General features: G+C 46.3%; 1 protein-coding gene across 1 annotated transcript in view; it reads left to right on the top strand.

The window, feature by feature from the left end:
• The window catches only part of ralgapa2 (Ral GTPase activating protein catalytic subunit alpha 2), a gene marked incomplete at its 5' end in the record, with an annotated part of 107,153 nt that overhangs the window by 70,042 nt on the left and 10,220 nt on the right, over positions 1–26,891 (top strand). Inside the window, 7 exons of the mRNA XM_080012977.1 lie at positions 1,465–1,648; positions 2,722–3,556; positions 4,406–4,477; positions 5,641–5,764; positions 5,944–6,099; positions 10,889–11,047; positions 12,641–12,768. Coding sequence (XP_079869103.1) covers positions 1,465–1,648; positions 2,722–3,556; positions 4,406–4,477; positions 5,641–5,764; positions 5,944–6,099; positions 10,889–11,047; positions 12,641–12,768 — 1,658 coding nt within the window. The remainder of the gene's footprint in view (positions 1–1,464; positions 1,649–2,721; positions 3,557–4,405; positions 4,478–5,640; positions 5,765–5,943; positions 6,100–10,888; positions 11,048–12,640; positions 12,769–26,891) is intronic.

Here is a 26,891-nt window from a genome sequence, read left to right as displayed (position 1 = left end):
TTTTGTTATTGTCAATAATCTTTCCATTCTATTAATAAATGTAACCATTGGGATGGGGTGAGATTATCTCTGTTTTTCCGATTGAGTAATATTATTTTCTTGGCGATTGATAAGGCGATCAAAATAGTTTGCTTGTGTTTGGGTCGTGGGTCAGCTGAGGAGAGGTCACTGAGCAGACATATAGATGGGGAAACTGGAATTCTGTGATCCCCTGTCTGGACAGATGGGTCTGAGTCAGATGGCATGAAAGTAATCATATCTGGTACTGAGGGAACAATGAAAGCAAGCATCTTTATCCAGGAATCCCATTTCAAACATTTTGTGTTGGTTGATATGTACTCTGTGCAAAATCTTATACTGGATGAGTTGCATTTTAGAATTGCCGGTCATAGAAAACATGTTATTGCAAGTAAGCTTTCAGAAGTTGATATCGGTGGAAACCGCAAGGTCTCTTTCACATTCAGTGGTTGGTAAAGACAGTGTCAAGAAAGTGTCCTCTCTTTTTAATATGATTTTGTATATCCTGGAAAAGGGATTTTTTTTTTTTTTTAATTGCCTGTATGAGTAAGATGTTCAATCATCGGAGGTAGTTGCATGATGATATTTGTTAATTCGATCTTTACTTTTAGAGACTGTTGCGGTTGAAGGAAACTGCGACCACCGATATTATACCTTTTGGGTCAGGGTTGGAAAAGATATAAGTAAATCGTCTTCAAAAATGTTTTCCAGATGAGTAATTCCTTGTTCTTTCCAAGACCTGAAGATGATTGGTTTGTTTTTAACCAGAAAATCTGGGTTGTGCCAAATTGGAGTGAATTTGTTTGGAGATGGAGAGTTACCAATGAGTTTGTTGAATTTCCACCAGGTTGACAATCTGAGTCGTTGCGATGAATGGGTTTTTATAGCAAAGTAAAGTTTTGCATTCCACTGTACTTGTTCTAGATGAACCCAACTCGCATTATACTTAGTTGCCATACTCACCTGTGCAGAGAAATACATGCAATCCTTGTACTTGAAGTTCTGTTGGAAGGACAACAGTTAGATTTCCTCCAGTTCCTAACCCTTACCTGCTATCTGTCCTAAAAAAAAAACTCTTATACAACAGGTAATAGAATCATCTAGTTCATGACCTATCCTGTCTGTACCTAATACCTACTCCTTCCCTGTACCAGTTTTATAGTACTTACTGCCATACTTAACAAACAGTACTTGGTGATTACTTGGGATGATTTGTCCAAAAGTCAGTCCTCAATTCTTCTGAATTACTCCTAAAAGGGTCTTAAAAGTATTACATTTCACTCTCTGATACCTGCTGACAACCTGACATACTAAATATGGCACATACGTAAAAGTTGAGTTCTCAGCACCAGTCCAGCACCAGCCCATCAATGGAAAAAGCCAAAGATCGGACGGTTCATCTGTGATTTGAGTCACAGCCGTTCTTTGTGTTTTGTCTTTTCGCAGGTGCTTCACTGCTGCGTGTCTGGTTCCAATCTGCACACCCAGCAGAGCCACTACCTCCTCAGTCTGTCGGACCTTTCCACCGACTACGATCCCTTCCTTATGTTGGGTCAGGTCAAGAGCTCCGAGCCCACGCCCTCCCACACCAACGCCTCCGACTTTGGCAACCTGCTCACCGTAGCCGAGGGTAAGAACACCTGGCCCTGATATCTCCGCATTCAGCGCCGGCTTTAATATTCAGCCTGACGCCACATTTAATACCTGCTGTGTTCAAGATTGGCTCCCGAGCATACACACAAATGATGGGACTGGAAAACTGAATACATGTGTGGCCTTCGCTCTGTATACCGAGGCTGCGTGTGTGAGAGACCACGTGGGATTCGAGAAAGTGTGTTTAAAATGGGCTGTCACATTCAGAGTTCATTGTCACATGGCAATGCCTGTTTACACATTCACACATGTGTCCATTTGGGCATCACACTGGACCTCTCACAGACCACAGAGGCATATATATCCGAAAAATCCAAACGAGATTACAGGGAAAATGCAACCTCTAAGTGGCCCATCCATTTGGAGGCTCTCCATTAAATGTCAATATCTTATTAAAAGTATGAAAAGGAAATCAAGCAGCACAGGGAATGGAATGTTCACATTAGTGCTAAGCCCCAGAGAGAGGACCCATTACTGGGGTTTAGATAAAAATGTTTTTTTTTTTTCTCCACTTTGATGGGCGATGATGGTATTGATAGTAGTGTCACAATGCAGGAGCACATATTCTTGTTTTTTCCCGCAGCACTGCCGAATAAAGCACGGCATGCCTTTCACTTGCGAGTAAAAACCTCTGCATTTACATAAATGTGTCTCGCTAAGTAGTACCCTATTCAGGAGCCTGTAAAGACGGTAGTTCTCATTAGCACTTGGCCAATCTCAGCGCTCTCCCATTGTAAGGAGACTCAATGGGCTTTTCAAAGTTGTCTCCCATGATTAGATGCTACCTTAGAGGTGTGCTGGCCGACCCATTGTAGAAAATGAATAAAGTACATCTATTATAAATGAGATTTGGCTTTGTATAGGAAGGGCTTGGAAGGATGATAGCATGTCTACACTTGAACATAAGGCTATTGGGGGGAAAAAGGCCCCTCAATGTCAGAGTTGATCTATTGTAAATGACAGCTTCATGAGTTGCTTGATTGTGACCGCATTAGATCCATAACACAGATCAACTTTTAGAACTACCATCTAATGCAATCTTTCTTCTAGAAAAGAAACGACGCAACATGGAGCTCATTCCCCTGACGGCGCGGATGGTCATGACGCACCTCGTCAACCACCTGGGCCACCACCCACTGAGTGGCGGCCCCGCCCTGCTGCACAGCCTGGTGAGCGAGAACCACGACAACCCATACGTGGAGTCGTCCGAGCTGTCCTCCGAGGTCTTCAAGAGCCCCAACCTGCAGCTTTTCGTCTTCAACGACAACACCCTGGTGTCCTACCTCCAGATCCCAGCCGAGACCCCCGCCGTAGGGCAGCCCCCGCACCCCTCCTCCCAGGTACGCATCATTATCCGCGACATCTCGGGAAAGTACTCGTGGGATGGCGCAGTCCTCTACCGTACCACACCGGAAGAACCCGGTGGTGCCGGGGGCTTTTGTGGCATGGATCGCCCTCTCAGTAGGAAGCAGCCCTCCTCCCCAACAAAGGGATCCTCGGACTACCACAGCCCCATCACAAAATCCCCCTCCAGCTGCTGTGAGGAGAAGGAGAAGGAGGAGGAGGAGGAGGAAGAGATGGATGTTCTGGACCAGCTGCTAGAGGATCTGGGCCACAGCAGCCCAGAGTGCCTGCCCCAGCCACAGCTGAGGCTCAACCAGCCCGCCCCCTCACCCTATGGCATGAACCTGGAGCAGGAGGGGGCCATCTTGGACGCCATTTTCCGTCAGGTGAAGCAGGAGAAGGAGCAGGTGAGGAGGTGGGACGCGGATATAAGCAGCCGGGCCGCCTGCCAAAAGGAACCCGTTCGCCAGGAGCCCAAAGCTCCATTCTACTTCTGCAGGCTGCTGCTTAATGACCTCGGCATGAACTCCTGGGACCGCAGGTATATCTCAGATTAGGCTTGCGTAGCAAGACCATTTAAATAAAGGTTTACCTATTTTTATCTTTTTAAAAGTGATGCTTACCTGTAATTACTTGGATTCACCAACGAGAAAAGACTCTGTGATACCTGATGTTTAAAACCAATGAAATCCAGTCTGGAGTCTGGAGTGTTAAACTTCAGATGATCCAGTCGCCATTTTCTTGCTGAAATCTGCAAATTTACCCTTTGAAATCTGGTTGTGAAAATTGTGTCCATGTCTTACCCTAATAGAACAAGCTCTGACCAGTAGGCCCCTCCATCTAACTTGGCCAGTAAGGTCGAAGTAATAAAGTAGAGAAAAAAATGTCCCAAGACCAGCCTCTGCAATCTGTTAATATAACTATTGTATATCTCTTTCTCTCGCCTAATTGTCAGAGTGACCCAGCTTGTTACTCAAGCTCCCTGTGAAGGGAGAGAAAGGAAAGCTGTTAAAAGCAGGCTGGAGCCTAGAGTCTGGTAATCTCTTCTCCACAGGGTAAAAGTGCCCAGCTGTTTTCACTTAGGTCCTCCTCAGTGTGTCACATCCTTGCAGTGCTTTCCCGTAAATTAAAAGCTCACACCTCTTAATGGTGAAGGTGCAACACGTACGAGACCAGTAGGAGATTGCCGTCGGCACCTGTGCCTGTCCTTGACTCTATTTATCTCAAAAGCAATATCAAATTTAAGTTTGGATTTCTTTTTTTTTTTCCATTTAATAACAGAGAATTTACTTATCTTGGCCGTACCTCTGCGTGCTGTCAGAGGTGCCAAATTATGTTTTGCATTGCAGTTTTTCTCTTTTGAACCAGTTTTCTTTTTTCCTGGTTACAGGAAAAGCTTCCACCTACTGAAGAAAAACTCCAAGCTCTTGAGGGAGTTGAAGAACTTGGATTCTAGGCAGTGGTGAGAGCTTTCAGAACAAATGCGGGACCTCCAGATACGCTTTAGGCCACAGACGCCATTTGATTCGATAATAATGTGAGAAGGTTGTTATTGTTGGATACGATTTAGTCCAAACTTCCATACCTGTCTATACTATATTTGGGAGATAACATGTAACAGTGGATCAAAACGGTAATCATTTAAATTCTCTAATGATGCTAACATCTTGTAAATGAAATAATGGTGAAGATTAACTACATTATTTTTCTGGAGACCCCCTAGAACCTCTTGAAGGACCCTGGGGGTCCCCGGACCTCACATTAAGAACCACTGGGCTATCAACAGAGTTATTTCAGCTTACAAGCTTTGTTTTGTTTTTTTGTTTTTTTCTCTCCAACCAGAAGGTCTGTGTACAATTAGCTGGGCCAAATATTGAAGCCCTGTGTGTTATTATAGAGCTACTCCAGTCCACTAATGAACCGGCCTCTACGCGAGCGAGGATTGCACTTTAAAGGCCACGAGTCTTAAGTGTTGAAGGCAGCGGCATCTTGTCCCCTCTGTTCTGTTCACTCCTTTCCTTTGTGTGTCCTTAACTCGCCCTGCCTTCCATAATCCACGCCACCTCCCGTGGATCACAGACCCAGGTCGCAGCCCTTCTCCCTCTCGCTTTCGCGCTCTTCTCAATTTTTTTATTTGTCTCTCTGTTTCACGGTACTCTTTTCTTTCTTTCTACAGTCTGTCTCTCCCTCTCTTCCTTTCTCTCACAGTGCAATCAATAGGCACTCCACGCTGCTAATGAGACGGGAGGTTATTAAAGAATGCCCCCAGGATTTGGCTTTGTTCTCCCAGATGGTCATACCTGACCGGCTCATAGCAACCTGTGTCCAAGCATGCAAAATGCCCCCAATTTACCCCTGGCACCGCACAACTCCATGGCAACCACAATCGCAAAGAGGGAATTCAGTTCTCGTTCCTTTAAATAATAATAATAATAATAATACTTATTAATTTCAAATGACAGCGCCAAAAAGTAAGCGCTTGTATCTGTACTACCCCTTTAGGTGCACCCACGTGTACTAGTAAGGCGCTGGACTTTGATTCATTAAAATTTTCAAGGCGTTCTCAGTCAGTTTTGGGTTTTTTTTCCTCCTCCTAACACTGAGTCGTGTGTTTTGCCCCTGTAGTCGTGAGACGCACAAGATCGCTGTGTTCTACATCGGTGAGGGCCAAGAGGATAAGTGCTCCATTTTGTCAAATAGCGCAGGCAGTCAGACCTACGAAGACTTTGTATCTGGACTGGGATGGGAGGTACTGCACACATAATCACTCTGAGACCCATTACTACCAAAGCCTTTACATCTCACGGACAAACACACACACACACACACACACACACACACACACACACACCTTAAAAGATACCTGCACTCAATACAACCATCCTAAATATGGAAGCCTACACAGAACACCCCTGTCTTGTCCTTCAGGTGGATCTGGCCACGCACTGCGGCTTCATGGGTGGCCTCCAGAGGAACGGCAGCACGGGCCTCACAGCCCCCTACTACGCTACCTCCAACGTGGAAGCCATCTTCCACGTGTCCACACGTATGCCGTCCGACTCCGACGACTCCCTCACCAAGAAGGTGGCTTATTATTATTAATTATTATATATTGGCTCTTTGCAATTCTTTCCCTTCTGTTTTATTGTACAGCAGTGTTTCCATGTTTGTTTGTTTATTGTTTATTAAAAGTTTCACTTTACATTTGCTTTGGTAACTTTCCTAAAATGTTGTGAAGCCATTTTATTTTTTTTTTGTTTTTTTTTTACAATTGTTGGATGCCCTTGGTTAAAAAGGTACAAACCCCAATTCCAATGAAGTCGGGACGTTGTGTAAAACGTAAATAAAAACATAATACAATGATTTACAAATCCTTTTCAACCTATATTCAATTGAATACACTACAAAGACAAGCTATTTAATGTTCAAAGTGATAAACTTTATTGGGTTTTTTTTGCAAGTACTCCCTGATTTTGAATTTGATGCCTTCAACAGGTTCCAAAAAAGCTGCGACAGAAGGTTGGGAAAGTTGAGGAATGCATAAAAAAAAAACCTGTTTCGAACATTCGAAACTATTGTTTTTTTTTTGCAAATATTCACTCATTTTGAATTTGATGCCTGCAACACATTCCAAAAAAGCTGAGACAGGGACATGTTTACCACTGTGTTACATCACCTTTCCTTTTAACAACACTCAAACTTTGAGAATTGGGGACACTAATTGTTGAAGCTTTGTAGGTGGAATTCTTTCCCATTCTTGCTTGATGTACGTTGTCGTATTTTGCGCTTCATAATGCACCACACATTTTCAATGGGAGACAGGTCTAGTACCCTCACTCTTTTACTACGAAGCCACGCTGTTGTAACACATGCAGAATGTGGCTTGGCATTGTCTGAAGTAAGCAGGGACGTCCCTGAAAAAGACGTTGCTTGGATAGCAGCATATGTTGCTCCAAAACCTGTATGTACCTTTCAGCCTTAATGGTGCCTTCACAGATGTGCAAGTTACCCATGCCGTGGGCACTAACACACCCCCATACCATCACAGATGCTGGCTTTTGAGCTTTGGGCTGATAACAATCTGAAAGGTCCTCTTCCTCTTTGGCCCGGAGGACACGACGTCCATGATTTCCAAAAACAATTTGAAATGTGGACTCGTCAGACCACAGCACACTTTTCCACTTTGCGTCAGTCCATCTCAGATGAGCTCGGCCCAGAGAAGCCGGCAGCGTTTCTGGGTGTTGTTGATATATGGCTTTCACTTTGCATGGTGGAGTTTTAACTTGTAGATGTAGCAACGAACTGTGTTAACTGACAATGTTTTTTTCCGAGGTGTTCCTGAGCCCACGTGGTAATATCCTTTACAGAATGATGTGCGTTTTTAATGCAGTGCCGCCTGAGGGATCGAAGGTCACGGGCATTCAATGTTGGTTTTCGGCTTTGCCGCTTACGTGCAGGGATTTCTCCAGATTCTCCGCATCTTTTGACGATACTATGGACTGTAGATGATGAAATCCCTGAATTCCTTGCAATTGTACGTTGAGAAACGTTCTTAAACTATTGGACCATTTGCTCACGCAGTTGTTCACAAAGTGGTGAACCTCGCCCCCATCCTTGCTTGTGAACGACTGAGCCTTTCGGGGATGCTCCTTTTATCCCTAACCATGACACTCACCTGTTTCCAATTAACCTGTCCACCTGTGGAATGTTCGAAACCGTTTTTTTTTTTTTATGCATTCCTCAACTTTACCAGTCTTCTGTCGCAGCTTTTTTGGAACGTGTTGAAGGCATCAAATTCAAAATCAGGGAATACTTGCCAAAAAAAACAATATAGTTTATCACTTTGAACATGAAATATCTCGTCTTTGTAGTGTATTCAATTGAATATAGGTTGAAAAGGATTTGTAAATCATTGTATTGTGTTTTTATTTACGTTTTACACAACGTCCCAACTTCATTGGAATTGGGATTTGTAGATTAGATACACATTTATTAATTTTTTATTTCACATTACGCTATATTATATTATCTTGTATTTTATTATATTTAACGTTGCTTGAATAATATCATCGGTTAAAATACATTTGTCTTAGGGTTTTTCTTGTCGTTGTTTCTACGTGGACACGAAGCGCCTGCGTGATTTCCCAAAATGCATTGCGACTTAATTACCAAGCATAGTGTATATGGAGAAATGGTTGGGTACATTGAAATGGCTGCACAGTCCAGTGGGCCGCTGCTCCGTGTTAAGCTGTTATCAGGAGGTGTGACTCCAGAGTGCGTGTATTGATTATTGACCCTGGCCGGGCAGGCCTGAGGAGTCCGGCGGTTGCAGGCGCGTGAGTGGCAGAGGGCATGTGCTGCTGTGGTAATGACTATGATTCCTCTCACCCCCCGCCCCCACCCCCCGCATGATGTGACCAGTGCCTGGATTCAGGCATTAGCTCTCCCTGCCGGGACGGGCGTGGGTCGTATACCGGCAGGATCCTTTTATCCGACTCCTGCAGCCACTGCAGGAGTGATCGATTGGGTGCTGCCGTGGGATTCTGAGCCACAGTGTACCAGGAGCAGTTAGCACGGAGAAATGAGCCGCGAGGCCCCTACCCGCGCCGCCAATCTTCTCATACAGTACCCCGCCGAGAAAGGAAATTCATCAGGCTCTCCTCACATCCAACGTTCCAATCCCACACCTGCACATCCACTTCAGAAACTCCCTCCCACTCTTGCCCATCCCCATACTGAAACTGTGCTCAGCGCCCACGGAAATTAGTTAGGCTGAGTGCAGTTTTCGATTTTGGCCAGCCGGAGTGAGGCACTGGAGGGGCGGCCCAGCCCTGACTGAAGTGTGCCGCCGTCCACCTTCCATTCATTTGACCGGGAGCCCCCGTAATTGCTCCCGCTCCCCTCGTGCAGATCCCCAAACTAGCCGCAGGCCCAAAAGAAATTGGTAGGCAGGCTGCATGCGTGCAGGCTTAAGACAGACATGGGGGAGGAGGAAAAGCAAAGCAAAATGAAAGGGGTGTGTGGAATTGGGAGGAGAGAGGCTTTATCTGTTTCCGAGCAGGAAGTTTCCCCGTCAACGTCCAAATAAAACCTTGACTCCAGCGGTTACCCTCCAGGCTGCCTCCAACCAAAGATGGCACCGACAGGGAGACAGTGGGTGGTGGGAGACTTTCGGCGACCGGATTGTTTGAAAGTGGGGGAAAAAAACAGGCCCCCAGATAAAGCAGAAAAAAATGGGTGGGGGGGGGACATGCATTCCTCAATCCAATTGTGGGTTTGAGGGCAGAGTTAGTCCTAGCAGCAGCAGCTGCCTTCAGTAATGCGGTTATAAGAGTGACCTGCAGGGTGTAGGGGTCAGGCCATGTAAGGTGTGTGTGTGTGTGTGTGTGTGTGTGTGTGTGTGTGTGTGTGTGTGTGTGTGTGTGTGTGTGTGTGTGTGTGTGTGTGTGTGTGTGTGTGTGTGTGTGTGTGTGTGTGTGTGTGTGTGTGTCCTTCCTTAGTTGCCACCCCCCAGGCACTGAGACTTAACAGGCTGCACTGTGTTTTTATAAGGACTTGTGCTGTGGAGATCTTTGGGTCTGCTTTGTCCGTGTGAGGCCCGACGGCTTCGGCGGGAGGTCAAAAAGGGCTAATTGGACAAGAGCCTTTGACTCGGGTCGTATTTTATACAAGAGTCCCGCGTGTCGGCCCGCGCTGCCAATGGGGCCTCGAATAGATTGACGCAGAAGACGAGTGACGCGGGCACGAGCATCCTCATTAACCTTGTGATTCGACTCGTCCAAACGATGATGCTGCAACTGAAATTATAAACCCCGGGTTGATTGGCTCCCACGGATGCATATTCAACATTTTCTGAGAAATTGTCCCATTGACCGACCTGCTCGGGCCCCGCTGATCCACAGGCAGACAAACTTAACCGGCGACGGCCAGCGTAATCAGCACGCCGTGGATTTGTTTAACATTACCTTATTACCATAATTAAGGGCTTATAATAGAATGTGCTAATTGCATTTTTGGTGGCAAGGGCATGTTTTCTTAATGGCTCATTAGGCCCACAGTACATTGGCAGATGTTTCCCTCTCCGAGTGAAGGCCCACTGCATAGTGCCACAGGACAGTGAAGGACAGCTCCATGAAAAATAACTGGGACTCTTGCTAGTTAGTGGGCCTTAATTGTCAGCTAATATAATGAAGCTGTTTACATGTATTTGCTTTGGGGGGAGGGTTGCAAGGTGTTTACCCATTCCAAACACAAATCGGTCAATTTCCTGTCTACCTTTAAATGTATGTTTTTGTCCCGGCCAGCCTCATCTGCGTTTGTGAATGGAGTGGAAATGGGAGGCAATTTGCTGTCATATGGAGAAAGTTAATTGGATTTGAATTATTATAATTTTTTTTTTTTTTAAGGATGCTCAATTTTCTACTTTTTTTGCATCGGCAATTTGAATTTTGTAATGAAAAGGCTATAAAAAGGGTCCAAATCCCATAACTGTGGATCTTACCCATATTAAAACCATTTAATTCAAACTGCCTTTGTGATTGCCTGGTAAGGGGTGAGCCTGTAACACCTGTTGTCTTTACAGTTTTTTGGTGGCAAAAATTTGAGAATGTCCCTAACTTAACAGGGTTTTACAGGGAAACTGTGAGAATAGAGAAAAAATGTTTTTGCGCCTGAAAATCAGCCAGCGTTATTCTGCCAAGCAAATCTTTGGTGACCTGTCCTGTCCTCTTTTTTTTTTTTTTTTTTTTAACTATCAGTCAGGTACTGCATGCTCTCCCAGTTTGATTTAACAAATTGGAAAGGTACTTGGGAAGGCCCTCCACACCTTCCCAAGCAGCTGATTGCAGTGTGCGGCCATGTGTTTGTGTTGCAGCTGCGGCACCTGGGAAATGACGAGGTCCACATCGTGTGGTCGGAGCACAGCAGGGACTACCGCCGGGGCATCATCCCCACCGACTTTGGGGACGTGTTGATCGCCGTCTACCCCATGAAGAACCGCACGTACTTCATCCAAATCATGAAAAAGCCGCAGGTATGTCTCGGCCAGCACCGGAACCAATATGTCACCTTAGCCAAGGAAGTGGCGATGCAAATTGTTCCTCAGCTAATCATGGGTGCCTTCATTTTTGAATGAACTTTTCCCTCTGTATTAAATGGCTGACGGTGATGAGGATTCATGAGGAGAGCCTGCTTCTCTGGTTTGTTCTGTTCAGACTTTTTTGTTGTTTTTCTAGATTCTGCGATCTTTACGGTCACTCTTTCTCCCAGATGCATGCTTTCAGTCTCTCCCACTCCACCGGCTTGTTATTACCCTCACTGTGGGCATCGTGTGCTCTCAGAACTGTTTATCGGTCCACCTTCAGCTAGCTTTCATCTTGCCTACTCCATAGCGGCGCACTCGGCGCATCGCCTTCACCGAACACTGAAATGCCTTCATTGGAGTATGGCTGGCTTCAGTATTGCTTATATCTCCACAATATTCCCCACCTTTTCAGGGAGCACTTTAATGCAGACTTGTTTTCAAAAATGATCTATTTGCATTCATACCAAGAATCCGTCTGGATACAGTTGCGCTCTTAATTGTCTGTTTAATATCTGCCAGCACCCCAATGATGATCGTCCTTGTCTTTGTCCTTCAAAGGCATTTATTTTCAAAGAGGTACCTGGCCAGCACATAATACTATCCAGTAGACAATAGGGATCCACTCTGGGCAACATGTCCTCTGGCGGATTATCCTCATGGAGACAGTCCAGACAATAGCCACAGCAGAACAGAACCTCTCCGGCCAAAGCGAGACTTAAGCTTGGTGGCGCAGAAGACGGAGGACACATCATCTTTGGCTTTGGCACTCCCCTAACCCACCCACAGCCCACTGCCAGTGTGGCCATCGCATTCCGTGCCAAGCCAATTCCATCTTTCCGTAACTACAAACCTTCATATGAACTCAGTTGAACGCACACCGTCACGGCAGCCTGTGGGGCTCTGTCACACCGGCACGGTTTTTAGGCACACGGCTAAAATAATGGTTTGGTTCGTTTTGTGTCTTTCTGTATTCGTTTTGCTGTACACCACGGCTAGCTATTATACAAGGCACTCCGCGGTCTCTCTTTATAATGAGTATACTGCTGTGTCGAGAAGACAGCAGGACCTTTTGGAGAGACTTTGACATTCACGTCAACTTCCAGGTCAACGACCATTGAGCTCCAGTGATTAAGGGCCCCTTCCAATATGCAGGAACAGACGCGTGTACACACAGACTCACACACGCTGCTGCTGAAATGCATATTCGTCCTTTGTATTTGTGCAGTAGTTCAATATGAGGCCATTCTCTTGTATTGATTGTCATTTTAATTTCATTTACTCGACATTGATTCACATTAGATATGTGCGGTTGTCATGCAAAGTTAGGCAAAATCCAATTTCAACTTGAACCCTGGCCCGAAGCAGATGGAGAAACGGTGCTTCAAAATAAAAATTTTAATCAACCATGTCTAACCTTAAATGGACTTAAGTGTACAATTTTAGCACTCTGACCAAATTACACCCGTTTTTCCTGTTGTGATTGTGCAATGCCTTGCTTCTCAAACCCCCCCCCCCCCCTTTTGTTTTCTCTCTGGAACACAGGTCCCTTTTTTTGGACCTCTGTTCAACGGCGCCATCGTCACCGGAACGCTCCTGCCAAGCTTGGTGCGTGCCACCTGTATCAATGCCAGCAGAGCTGTCAAGTCGAGGCTGACGCTCTACCAGAGCTTGTATCCTTTCTAACCGCCGTGTGTTGTTTTTTTTTTTTTTTTTATCTTTACATATCTTAGAACTTTCGTTTTGTAACACTAAGATTATGAGAGAGCTATGATAACACCTTCGGTATCCCATTGGGGTGGAATATATTCAGACATGTGCACATGGCTGAGCGCTGACACTGATCTTTATGGGCTCGCTGATTTACATACAGCTATTAGACCGAGGCTGTTACATGGCCTCAAGTGTGAGGGTGTGAAAGGCTGTCTAGTGTCAGAGCGCTGATAATGTGTCGTCATCTATCATTGATGTTTTATGAAATGATGCAGAGGAAGGCCAAAACGTGCATAGCGTCAAACAAATGCACGCCAGTGCATACACAAACACACACAATCACCCCTCCACTCCCTCCACCCAACAGTGCCGTTAAACGCCTGACTCCAGCTGTAGTTGTCAGTTGGTTTAAAGGGAGTGTAATCACCAATGGAGATGAATTAGCATGTGAATAACAGGAGCACCAAGCCGGGGGTGGGAGGATCGAGGGGAGGGGGTTGGAGGGAGGGAAGGGGGGAGGGAGGGGGTCAGCCCCTGGAGGGAGAAACCTGATCTCCCATAAAGCCCCTGCTCCTCCTTGGACAGCATGTACAGCACCGCCTCAGCAGAACCATGCTGCCGTTCTGGCCGTTGCCATAGAAACCTCCCCCAAAGAGGTTCCATTGGGGATGACAAGCATCTATTGTTTTCTTGACATCTGTACACTGAGTTTAGAGAAGTCACAAGACAAGGAGGAAAAGTTTTCCTCACCTATATCACAATAGCAAACGTCTGTCTCCGTTGTTAATAACAATGCTGCATTTGAAAGTCTCTGGATCCTCCCATAAATATGTTTTGTTCCTAGTAGCATGTGTAAGGATCTTTGCCTCCTCTCGTGTCATTTAAAAGTGCATCACTCCACTACCCCCCCCCCCCCCCCCCATATCAGGCCTTGCCTGGGTGTCCCCCGAGGCATCCTGAGTGACAGATGTCTGTTACTCAACGCCAAGTGAATTACCCCACTGTGACTAGCAGTGCCAGAGGGATGGGGGTGGGGGGAGGGGGGCAGCTTGCCACTGTGAGCCTCCAGGAGGGGACTGGGAGAGCCAGCGCGAGGCTAATAGAGCCTTACCTGGCATTCCTCAGCAGAGGAACAGGCAGCACAAAAGCGTGATGTATGAGAGCAGATAAGAGCTGCCACTGTCACTGTCAGACTGCCAGACCCCCCCCCCCCCCCCCCCCCCACACACACACACAATACAGACAGCAAGCTGAGCAGGCTGCCAGGGCGGGTGTGCGCCTGCGTGTCTGCGCAGGCTGTTTTTTCGGCTAGTCTCGGGAGCTTGCGAGGAGACAAATAATGTAATAAATGGATGAATGCACTCTGGTTGGTGGCTTTTTCTACAATACTGGCCTATGTCTAATGTCTGATATCTGAGAGATGCCTGGAATTCTGACTGAGAGAACTAGAATGCCGGAATGTCCTCGGTGGCACAGTTCACAATATTGTTTCAGCGGACCAGAATAGCAGTCCGTAATGAACCAAAACCCTGACCTGCAGGTGCACAAATTCAGTTTTTTTATTATTATTTTTTTTTTGTGACTTTCGTCATTGGAGTTGCTATTGTAGCCTGGCCTTTTGCAGCTCACCCCTTTCCTTTCCCATCCGCTCAGGATGTGTACCCCTTTATTTCCTGCTTAAGTCTTAACAATAACCAGGCTTTTTCTGCACACGACGCATGTTATTGTGCAAAGACAAAATCCTCATCCTTTCTTTGCCCCCTCACAATGCCCCCACAATCCGCAATCTGCTCTCTGCCTGCAAGGCCACTCTCGAAGGTAATTAGTTGAATATTTCTTCAAAGAGAAGCTATATGACCCCTGTGTGTCCAGATAAAAGGCCAGTATGGAGCTGTGGCCCTCTCCCTCGCTCCGTCACAGGCTGGAGAGGACTCCAGCAGCCTGGCGCAGTGCGTGCGGGATCTCTCTGGCTAATTGGATTTGATATTGAAAAATGACCACCAGCCACATTACCAGAACATCCACACACAAACACAAACTCGCACAGGCTCTACGAGTGCTTTTCAGACAAGAGAGAGAGACTTCTCCTTCTCCTCGTTTTCCCTCTCTTTCCCTCCCTTCCCTGCTACACCGCTCTGGCATGGCTTTTCTCCCGCAGTGACCAGCTCTCAGCGCTGGTTAGAAATTGCGTCAGGTAAATTTTATTTTTTTTGCTTGCTAGTAATGGCCATGGGCCCCATTGACAGCATACCACAGACCCATATCGCGTCATATATTATTAATCTTTGTGAGGAAGCGGCTGCACTGCTTTGCTGTGCCTCCTAACTATATTGTCAGTGTCCACTCTGCTCTTCAAAGGAGAACACGCTCCATTCCAAAGATGACATGGACGGGCAAATGTGTGTTTGTCTCATTTTCGCTGCCACATAGCCTCACCTCCCTTCACCGACGCTGCCTCTACAGAATAATGTCTTTATCCAGTTGACAACAACCCCTCCACCCTCACCCTCGAATAAGTACTTGGTGTTGGCGTGCCGCCCGTCACTCCATGTGAAGTGGGTATTGTAAGGATCTGAAATGTTTGTGTGTCCGTCTGTGTTGCAGCAGCTTCTAATAGGTGAGACAGGGCAGGAGTGACCTTGATTTGGAGACATTGGCTGCCAGATAGAATCAATATCTTTTTCACGCTGCCCTTACTCCCCATACTCTGCTCTGACACACATAAAATCACATACACACACATACACAAAGATCCATCTCCAGGCGGCAATCAATAGCCATAATCTGTTCCTGCCAATGGCCAGTCATGCGAGCTAGGCGTGTGCGTGTGCGCGTGCGTGTGCGTGTGCGTGTGTGTGTGTGTGTGTGTGTGTGTGTGCGCGCGCCTGCAGCAGAAGGCTGAGATGGAGAGGTCTTATTCTGTCAAAGGAGCCCAGAAAAGCCCTCTGAAATCTGTTATGTGCCCCGTGGCCTCATCCGGGCATGTCCACAACCAGCCTGCTCCACAGCAACGTCAGAGTGAAGAGTTTCAGTGCTTAATGCAAATAATAATGAAAACCAAAGTGAATATGGCACCCTATATGCACCCGTTGCATCTTGCAATTCATACTTCCACATCTACTCTGAGTTATTTTGTTATACTCCAAGATTCCTCACATAGCCGAGATAAAAGCACTCCTGTACGCCTGATAGGGTGTCATGAATAGGATCTGCCACGTTAGTGTTGTTTCACATGCATTATTTAGCATGGCTGATGGGTCTAATTTACCAGCTGTTGTGCAATAACTGTCAGTCCTCTCCTGGATAATACTCAGCAGTCCATAGCGCTGTGAAAGCCGCTGCTTGGCTGGGCACAGTAAGAAGCCAAGTCAATCATTGTTTTGCCCGCTACATGTAAAGGGTGAGCTGAGACGAGTCTAACTAGCCAACTTCCTCTTTATGGAAAGCAGGCGCTCTGGGGTGCTGACTAACCCAAATGTCCATCAAGTAAATCCCAAAATCCATTTTGCGTGATCGTCATTGTTTGAGAGGCTGATAGCGTAACCTCGGTTTCTCGTGCTTTTTATGATATCTGTATATGATATCTGGGGTGGGGTGGGAGGCAGGGGTTGGGGCAGTCATTGACGCTGGATTCGGGCTGAGACGGTGGCTTTGATGGTAGGAGCAGTTGAGAGCTTATGCAGTAGCGAGAGGTGGGGGGCAACAAAGGAGGGGTGGGGGGGGGCTGAGTTCCCCCACTGAATGTTTTAACCTAATCCCATTATCAGTGTAGCGCACTGCCTCCCCTCTCTTCCCTCTCCTCACCCTCTTGCCTCCCTCCCCTCTCCAGCTGACCAGCTGTTCCTGCCGAGCCTCACGACAATGTCCGATGTGTTCAGATCACTGAGTGCCCTCCTGCACACGCACACACACACACACATTCAGAATCCGTGCACGGCCACAGTAATGGCCAGCTCCAGCAGCGGGGGCCTCCGCTAAAGTCTGAGAGGGAGGGGGTTGCGTTTTGGGGTGCGGAGGGGCGGGGGTCAAAGAACAGGCCTGTCAAACCCAGAGCCCTGACTCAGGAGGCAGTCCAGTTCGGATGACATATGGCGTCTAGCTTCATACAACATGCAAAAGTATTCTCTCCCTCTGCCCCTCACCCACCCACTCTCTCATCTCTCTCTCTCTCTCTCTCTCTCTCTCTCTCTCTCTCTCTCTCTCTCTCTCTCTCTCTCTCTCTCTCTCTCTCTCTCTCTCTCTCACTCTCTCTCTCTCTCTCTCTCTCTCTCTCTCTCTCTCTCTCCTCTCTCTCTCTCTCTCTCTCTCTCTCTCTCTCTCCATCCCTCCCCTGCTTCTAATGCAGAATGACTCATAGCATTACTCATTTTTTTTCTCCTCCCTGCCTATCTCCACCCCCCCCCCCCGGTTCCTCCTCCTCCACTTCCCAACCCAGCCTGTAACAAAAGGCATCCCCTGTGCGGCACCCACACACAGAAAGCCCCGGGGGCCCGGCCCAGCCTGTGGTGGCAGCTCTGAGCTGCCTGGGGGCCGGCCCTCTTAAACACAGGTAGAGCAGGTGTGGAACCAGACGGCTGGCAGCAGGGACCCCGGGCCCCGCCTGGGACACTGCGCACACACACACACACACACACACACACACACACACACACACACAGTTGATGTCAAACTTATGTATGTGTGTCCATGTTTATGTCTGTGATAATTGTCTTTTTGGTTTCTAAATGGCTTCTATACGGAGTCCAAATGAAGAGTCCAGGGAGGTGACGGTGGACTTTGCGACTTTAAAATGCAAGGCTACATCTCCACCAAGTCATCATTGTTCAGGAGTGAACGCGTGCTTTAAAACAGAACCGTCCTAGCTTCTCAGAAGTATTTTCAAATCGACAGACCTCATAGTTGTGGATCAAACAATGTCCCGCTTAGTTTATTTTCTAACTTGAACCCCCGTCCTCCTGTCCCCCTCCTATTCTTCCTCCGTCTGTTATGCCTTCATGCCTGACATCTGTCTGTTTCTCAGCGGCAAAGGGAAGGCCAGCGAGGTTGGCGTTTTTCTTTTTGTTTTTTTTTTTGTTTGTTTTTCCGTGGGAACACCCGTTTTCTCTCCTCCTCAGGGCTCAGGTAGCTTCACTTGAACCAAACTGGTTTACCTCGTTTGTTAGTTTACTGGATTTTAAATCGTCAGGCTTCTGCCAACATCAGATCAAATGGATTCCCTTAATTGTTTGGCATTTAGCATTATTAGAGTCCCGAAATTATATTTAGTATATATTTTATTATTTTTTTTATTTTATATTTAGGTATGTTTTTATGTTTTATGTCGAATTTAATAAGAGAACTACCCAATGTAACTGAAATATTTTACCAAAAATGCAGTCATGATTTATGATATATGTGTAAATACAATGCTTTAATAGCTTGAAAACAAATATATCTCCCCGATCTAGTTTCCAGCAACAATGTGATGAGTGGACAAGATGTATGTTTGTGCTTAATAAAACGTGCTTCTTCTCGTATTCTTTGAAGATAAGAGTCATGACTGTAGTCTCTGTCAACCAGCCCCGTTTGATTAAAAACACCTTATTTTTGTCTGAGATTGGCAAGTACTACTTTTCTTGTGATAAATATATCTCTATTAATGTGTGTGAGGGCAAAATTTGTTTTTGTTTTGAGAGTGAAAGGGTGAGTTGCGTTGAGATTCCTTGACCCCCAGTGTCACCACAGGACAAGTAGTCCAGCCTCAATGTCGAGAGGATGCACTCATTGTGACTGGTGTTGGCTCTTCATGCACGGGTGTAAAAACCTGTCTGTCTGCTTTAAGCGATTAGCATCCAGCTAGCTATTCCATCTGTTCCCCCTAGCCCTGTTTAATTAATGAACTTTCTGTACCCCGCCCCCTAGGCAGCCAGACAACACTAAAGCAAAAGCCGTTAGCCCTCTCTGACTATCCAAATGCGTGTTCTTGTCTTTCCCCCACAATGGATGCGTTTTCATTGATTAGTTGTGTTTTGTTTTCCCCCTCTTTTGTTTCGGGGGTTCTTGAAGGGAGGGTTAATGAGCTTTCCTGGCAAGCTCTAGCACTTGGAATCCGAGGATAAATGGGAATAATTTTGTTTTGTTGTGCAATAGGCTTGGCAGAGATGTGAAGCCTCATGCTAGTGTGTGTGTGTGTGTGTCTGTGTCTGTGTGTGACAGGGAGAGAGAAAAGGATATGCGTATTTGTTTTGATACAGTATGTGTGAACGGGTTAGGGGAAGGGTACATAGCATCTCATCCCTGCTGGTCTACCATTGCTCTTCAGAATGAAAGAATCTGGAGCACTAACAGTTGGCCGTGTCGCCGTTGAGCTTCCGACCGTCTGAACAAAACCGTTGTCTTCTCCTCCAGTACTCCCTGTCGTTCTCTCTGTCTCTTCTCCCTTCCATTTCTCTTGTTACAAGCCAGTGGAAGGCCTTTTGTCCGGCTAAAGCTGCCCTCCTTTGTTTGTGTGGCCTTTTTATCCTTCTGCTAATCGCCATGGTCGTGTGCCCGTGTTGGAGCCCATATTTCATGCTCAGCCCTCCTTTGTTTGACGCACCGCCCCTGATAAGAATCCCAATTCTAGGGGCTCTCTGATATTGAAATCCGACAGCGGCGTGGAAAGAGCCTTCAATCATCCATTATCTGTGCTCCAGTGATTACCATTCAATCTCCCCGGGTCTGGGCCCCTCATCACCGGCCCCCAGAGCAGAGGCTGTCCCCCTGAAAGAACCTGCAGCCCCTCAGTGCTGTTTCACATTCAAGCATATCCATAGATATTCTTGATGCCGTCTTGAGACAGCCCCATGTTGAATGCTGTGGGGAAATGTCATCAAAATGTCACTCATCGTTGTCCCCTGGAATCTCTCTGTTGCTGATGTGGCCTTGGGTTTTAGGGAACCCTTTTTCTGAAGAAACCTTATGACATTGGTTTTGTCCATAAATGCCCATTAGTTGTTTTTTTTTTCAATTCCCTTTTATTATAATGAGACTAGAATTTATTCTCTTGTCTTTTCTCTTCCGCTTTTCTTTTTTTAAACAGAAGGCCACATTGCTTTTAATGTCACAGAATTAATTGGGCGTTTTTAGAAGGAAATAGTTGATTATTTATAAGTTGCGCATTAATGCCACTTAAACAGTTCAAAGGCGGTATCTGCTCCTCTTCCAGCCTGTGGCCATTGTTCCTCCTTTAAAGGATGTCCTTGTGCCTTGCAGCATTTGCGTTTTTGCACTAAATGGACTTTTATGCATTGAGAACCAAGGCAAAACTAAGCAATGACAAAAGCAAAACATTTGTGCATTGCTGTGCATTGTCTGCCTCTTCTAACAGAAAACATCCTTTGATGTGTTAACACTAATAGTCTGTGTTTCATTGTCAAGTGCTGGTCGTGGCTAAAGGAGAACCACTAAGAAAAATTGGCCTGTTCTTTCTGTATCTGTCCAGCATCACCAGCTGTGCGGTTTTCTGCTCTGGCAATGATGTGTTTGATGTCAGCAAAAAGAAAGTGTTGGGTTTTAGAAGGCGGTAAATATTTCGACAGATCCTCCCAGTAATCAGCTCAAGACATGTTACCCTCTTACTGCGGCTTTGAACTATCATATCATAACGTTAGTTGGTACACACATGATTAACAACATACGATTGGAGTCTCAACATTTATTTTCAGCCTGCCTGCCCCCTTTTCTCAACCTTTCAGTTCGAAATGAAATGTGTTACAGACGTCCTCTTATCCTGTAGGTTGTACTTGGGTGTTTTTAAGGGCGTCTTTCAGCACCTTTGTTTTATGTGCTGTGCACACCGTCATTAGTTATGTATAACCTCTAATTACTATTGATGAGACTCCAGCAGATTTGGGTACAAATCTATAGCTTTTGTTATTCTAATGATTGTTATTTACCCTCAGATCTCCAGGCCAGGGGGGCTTTGGAATGGGGGCTTTGTCCCGGCTGATATAGCCGAGGCTGTTCTAGCTACACCCACTTGTTTTTGAATCTGCCGACTTTGACAAAATCCAGTCTCCCTCCCCCCACATTATCATCCGTCTGCATGGATGTATAGCACTTCCAGCTTCTCCATCTGTTTTTGTCCACCCATGAAAAGGGTCCATTATAATCTGCAGGATGCACAGTGGACGTGCCGTGAGCTCTGCACAGACCAATCAGGACGTAGCCTCAAACTAGGCTGCGAATCTGAGAGGCCCTCAGCCGTTCGCTCCAGTTCACAGTTTGATTATCTGGGCTCCCTCTCCAAGATCTTCAGTTGAACAAGTTTTTAGAACAACATTGTCTCCATCATCCCCATTCCTTATGAATGGCTCCCATTCTGAATGGGGTTCCATGCAGGCCCATTGGGCGACGGCAGGCTCCTGATTAACCCTGGAGTGACTAGCTAATGTCATTGAAGGAGGGCCACCTGGCCATGAGACTGTACAGTCAGCTGCCTCTGAAGGACCAGAATGGGAGAAGACCAGGTGTTGGGCTCCAGCCCCCCTAATTGTTGCCATGTAATAGCCTGCTTGACTGCACAATATAGCCCTGGGGCGAGGATTAGGAAAAAGCTGTTGCCAACACGCAAGTCCATTTTCTTTCTTGTCCATGGTTGTGTGTATATGTAGGTGGGTGGGTCTGTCTCTGTCTCTGTCTATCTCTCGCTCTCTCTCTCTCTCTCGCTCTCGCTCTCTCTGTGTGTATATAATATATATATGTGTGTCTACTGGTCTCCCACCTTGTCTCTCAACCTCATTCATGCAAGGGATGGAGTCGTGAGTTTTCCAAAGAATGCACATAAATGGGCCTAACAGGCATAAATAAATAAAAGAAGTCCAAAGTCGGCCTTAAGTCCGGTCTCAATTCAACATTTTTGAGCACTGAGCCAGGATACGAGTGTATTGACTGTGACAGTGTGAGTCGATATGGTTTCAAGAACAGTTGGATCCAAAACTGCCGCTTATTGTTTATATTCTCTAAATGAATTGCAGACCTTAAAAAAATATCACAAAACTACACACAATTTCACAGTATTCAATTTGACTTTCCAAACACATTGATCTTGAGATGAACTTGGCACCTTAAAGTTTTGGAATCAACTCCGAGTGGATACCACTCTGTCAGACTTGACTAATCTCTCCCGGCTCCAAAGGCTTGGTCTTGACTACAACATTGACTAGCAGTTTCTATTTTGGCGTGCTTGTACTTCCCAAGGAGTCACGAGTATTAATATTTTTGCAATAAACACAGACTCACAGAGAGGGAGAAATATCCTTGTAACAATTTTTGTCATCTTCCACAGTCAGTCTTTCATCGGGCCATTCACCAATATACAGCTAAATGGTGAGCGTTTTCATTTCCAGTGTATTGACAAAGTCATTTAGAGAACAAATTGGCCCAACAGTGCTGGATCTGCATATGTAATTTCAGGGTAAGAGCTCAGACTTAATTAGAGGCATAATGGATTTGATTGAAATATGACTAAAATGCAGATGTGAGGGCAAATGAAGTCACTCTTGCCCCTAGTAACTAACCTTCTGTTCCCTGCGCATTCATGACAACTGTGATCATATGTAACCTGGTGCTAATCATTAGCATTCTCACTAAATGCCTGGTCTTTTTGTATAAAACCAGACAGCTTAATTGGCCTGATGAACCTGATGAACAAGAGAGAGGGTCGACAAGCATGTCACGTTGGGGAAGTGGATGGAGGTGCCTGGCGTTAACGCATCAATGTCATTCTCCTGCACATGCCACAAGCGTCATTAAAATTGCAGAGGCCATGGTCCGTTTAGTTTACATATTTCATTAGTGCTTGTCTGAAAAGCATTAACATAGGGCTAAAATCACAGCCTTTTGGCATTGCCCTGAGTTGGTATGCTTCTCTGGCAACTATGTCTTCAGAGTGTTTGCTTAGACATCTTATAAAGATTAAGGAATGGCAGGCTGGCATCTTGGCTTGATGCTGTGATTAAGTTGGGTAGAGATGAGCAGTTATGTCTCTTGCTCTGCTTGTTGCTGTCAATTCCATGGACTCCTTTTCTGTCCATGGCTTATCGTTAAACTCAAATTCAGAATGGAGTTTCTGTTCTGAAAATGTGTAATCGCAGCAGTGGAGGAAGACAGATACACTTATCCGTCTGGATCACCATACCTCAGATGGCTCTTTAAGACTTCCAGCTTTGTCCTGACCTCATGTCGCCAGAAGGCTGAGTCATTTATTTCTCTGTGGCCCTCACAGCCTACAAAGCAGAGCTTCAAAGAGAAGTACCACCTAGCCAGTCACACCACTGCATCTGTTAATCTTCATCCCTATCAGCCTTTTGTAGCTCATCTTATTATGACTTTCTGTTAATGCACAGCAGACGACTGGATGACTGTCTGCCTGTAATGGGCCTGTGTTTGATTAATCATGTTCATCCATTGTGTTTCACATCTGAGGCCGCGACGTTAGTGCTCATCAATGGAGACAGGGGCCCTGAAAAGGAGATTGGTTACAGACGTAGCTCATCTCCGAAACACACGACACGACGACCTTTGATTACAGTCATGTGTTATTGAGCAAATCATCCTGCAACAAGTTGTTCTGATGTTACTGAGGGGGAAGTTCTGCCGTTGTCATGATACTCTGGTCCTGGGGGGATGCGTTGTTACGTTATCATTTATAACCATTTCTATAAACCTACCACAATTGCCGACATCGGTCCAGTATATATCTAATAAAGTAGGATATTTGGCTTTGTTGTAGGTGCTAGTCCCATGATTTGTGGTGGAGTGCTAATCGATTTTAGTGCCCCCTGGGGGAACAGTGGGCTCCCAGAGGCTTGGCATGCTTGAAGAAATGGGTGACTACTTCCTCCAGTTGCCTGATAAATTACCAGGTCGTGCCAGCTAGCAGACATTCAGAGTCTGTCTGCAACTGTTGCAAAACCTGAAATCACTGATGGGCAGTGATGATGTCACAGGTCAGGAGTGATGTCACTGGTGTAAATCGCCATCCCTCTGTCTGATTTCTAGATGGACGGTGGCGAGGTGTGGAGGATGGCGCTGAAGAAGCGGGCGCTTGGGGGGGACTTCCCCTCTGGAAGTGTCATTAGCCTGGCCTTACAGTTTGACCCGACACCTTAATGGAGGGCCTGGGGCACCTGCTACCAGGTTATGCACCTAATGAAGCTACTTGTTAAAACTGAACTATTAAAATCGCCATTGCTCGAGGGCATTGCCGCTCATTTGTATCTCTGCACAAGGAAGAAAGATTAATAAACACACTAACACACACTCAAAAGAGAACCGAAGAGGTACAAACACCTTGGCTGATCATGATGTGATGTTGACACACTCGGATGCTTGCTGTCCTGATGCTGCAGCCAAAAATATGTCTAATGAGACACCAGGGTTTGAGTAGCTGCCTCAGAGAATAGAGACCAAGCACACATAGTGCGCGCACGCACACACACACACGCACACACACACAAACTGTCCAATCATCTGACCTGCCCATGTCTGTCCCACACTTTCTCACATCTTGTACTTTCACTTCATGCTGATCTACCGTTCTTGAAGGCAAATTTTCCACGCTCTCTATCCTCTGCTCCACTGTCAGCCTTTCACTCTCTCCCGCTTTCAGTCTACCTGACGCTGTCTCCATGCGTCTCTTTCTCGTTCCCTCCTTCTGACTGTTTCCCATAATCACCTCACACCTCCCAGCCCTTCCGCTGAGACGAGCTTCACACCTCGGCCAGCGCTGTGACAACAGGTATCGCCAGCATTCACCGCCCGGCCTCTCTCCAATCAACACCTGCACTCTTTCATCCCTCTTTTCCCTTTCTTCCCCCTCCTGTCTCTCTCCACCTTGCCTCTCCTGCCATTCAACCCCCCTCCCCCCATTGTTGTTCTACTGGTTTTTGTGTCTCCCCAGATCTTTGTCCCTTTAGATCTGCCTTTCCCATCTCCGCGCACTGTCCCAGTTCTCTCTATTGACCCTTCATATTGAACTACAGCACTTTGTCCATGTTTCTCCGTAGATGGCATTCTGACCATTTTGTTGATTTCAATGTCTTTTAGACCATTTTATTTATTCTACACCACCCATTTTGTTGTCTCTCTGTGATGTTGTGGCCTGTACAATAACTCCCAGCACAATTTCATCTGACCCAGTCTCAGATAATAGGGTTTTGTACATATGTTTTTCTCACCAATTACTAAAGCAGTCCTGAAATTCTCTGTTTTATTTTTTTGAAGCAACAAGTTCACTCTCCTGAAACGTGCATATCCAGCATTAGACTCGGTATTTGTGCTTGATTGTGGGGTTTGTTTTGGTCTAAATGAAAGCGTATGGGAAGTGATATAATATAAAAGCCATGCAACCGAGCCCGTCTCTTCTTTCCTTCTGCGTTACTTGAATCTGCACTCCTAAGCCCCCCGCCCCCCTCCACATCCCCATCTCATTTTCTTAACAGGCCAATTATGTGACTGCTGGAAGTCAATGGTGCTGCGAGCCACTCCTGAGCTGCTCTCCTTAGCAAGGTCAAGCTGATTGGCCCAGGTTAATTGACAGATGTGGGGCTGAGAGGGGAGAGGGGAGGTCAAGCACCTAGAGGCACCCTCCACCTCATCTCTAAACTGTCCCTCTTCACCACGAGAGGCCCTTTTTAGCACCCGCGCTTCTACAAACAGGATTAACCTTGGCTGCTGCCTATCAGGCCGGAGGACCGCAGGAGTGGGACCCTACTCTTGCATAGAAGAGGTTGTTTTTGTTTTTTTTTTTGAGAATGTTTGAAGTTATGAGTGGCGACGGTCACTTTTGTTACTTTGGTGATTTCCTTTTTTGATTCTTGTTTTTGTGACTATCCCATTCACCTTTGAAGTCGGGACTTACTCTGGAAAGGGAAATCGCGTGGTGCTCACGTCACTGGGCAAGACCTTTTTATAGAATAATTTACTCTTAAGTCTTAATTCCTTTTAAAGTTTGTAACATCTCAATCACAAGGGATTCCCTTGGTTGAACCCCTGCAAACCCCTTCAGGGCCCAATGGCCTCTGCTGCTTTGTAGGTGGACTCTAAATGGCTACATTTCAGGATAGGGTAGCCAATGCTGCTTCACCATGCAATCAATCTGCTCTGTGGAGACCCTCCGCTGGGACGCTCTATCTGCAGGTGACCTCAGCTGTGCATATGCATGTGCCTCAGTCTGCTTGCACCATTTAACAAGGTATGTGAAGAAGACGAGCCCAAATGAATAGATGGTGACCTTTCGGTATAAATTCCGATAGATGCGTATATACAAAAACCTTTTAAGGGTTTGTTTGTGTGTTTGAGAGAGAGACTGTTTGTTTTTGTGTGAGTGATGTTGAGTGTGGGTCAGGGGCCAGTGGCGACGTGAGGTCTTCCTTCAGTGGGGGGGGCGACACAAAGAGAAGGGCTGGACGGCCCGGCTGAGGAAGCTGCTCTCTGGAGAGGTACTAGTTCAGGGGTCAATACAGCCTGTTTTTGGAAGAGTGTGTGTGTGGGGGGTTGGTTACTAAGGGCACAAAATGGATCCCAGTGGAGGGGCATTTTCACCACAGGTCCCTGTGGAGAGAGGGAGAGAAAGGCGAGGGAGATGATGAGGGCTGGTGGTAGTGGTTGGCAGTTGGGGTCCAACAGGGATGGAGCAGCCTGCTAATGAAGAGCCATCTGAGGCCTCCATTCACCTTGAACATGGGCCACTGCTGCTGCCCTGACCTTGGCTTTGATCCACAAAAATGCTTGACCCCCACCATTCCCCCATGGCCGCTCCCCTGCCATCTGGACAACACACACACATGCATATGTATGCATAAATGCACACACCCCCCAGATAGATATGCTGCCGCACGTTTGAAGGCATACATACGCATGCACATGCATGTGTGTATATACAAGTGGAATGCTGACTTGCACAAACCACCTTACGTACCAAAGAAAAGTGTGTGTGTGTGTGTGTGTGTGTGTGTGTGTGTGTGTGTGTGTGTGTGTGAACTGAATTGTCTTGTGGTTGTGAGTAATGGCCATCACGATGCACAGAGACACAAACGCACATGCAATCACTCTGAAGGGC

This window comes from Zeus faber (genome assembly GCF_960531495.2).
Source record: "Zeus faber genome assembly, chromosome: 13".
Classification (NCBI taxonomy): domain Eukaryota; kingdom Metazoa; phylum Chordata; class Actinopteri; order Zeiformes; family Zeidae; genus Zeus; species Zeus faber.
The sequence above is the reverse complement of the archived record's forward strand: the minus strand, read 5'-3'. Positions and strand labels throughout refer to the sequence as shown.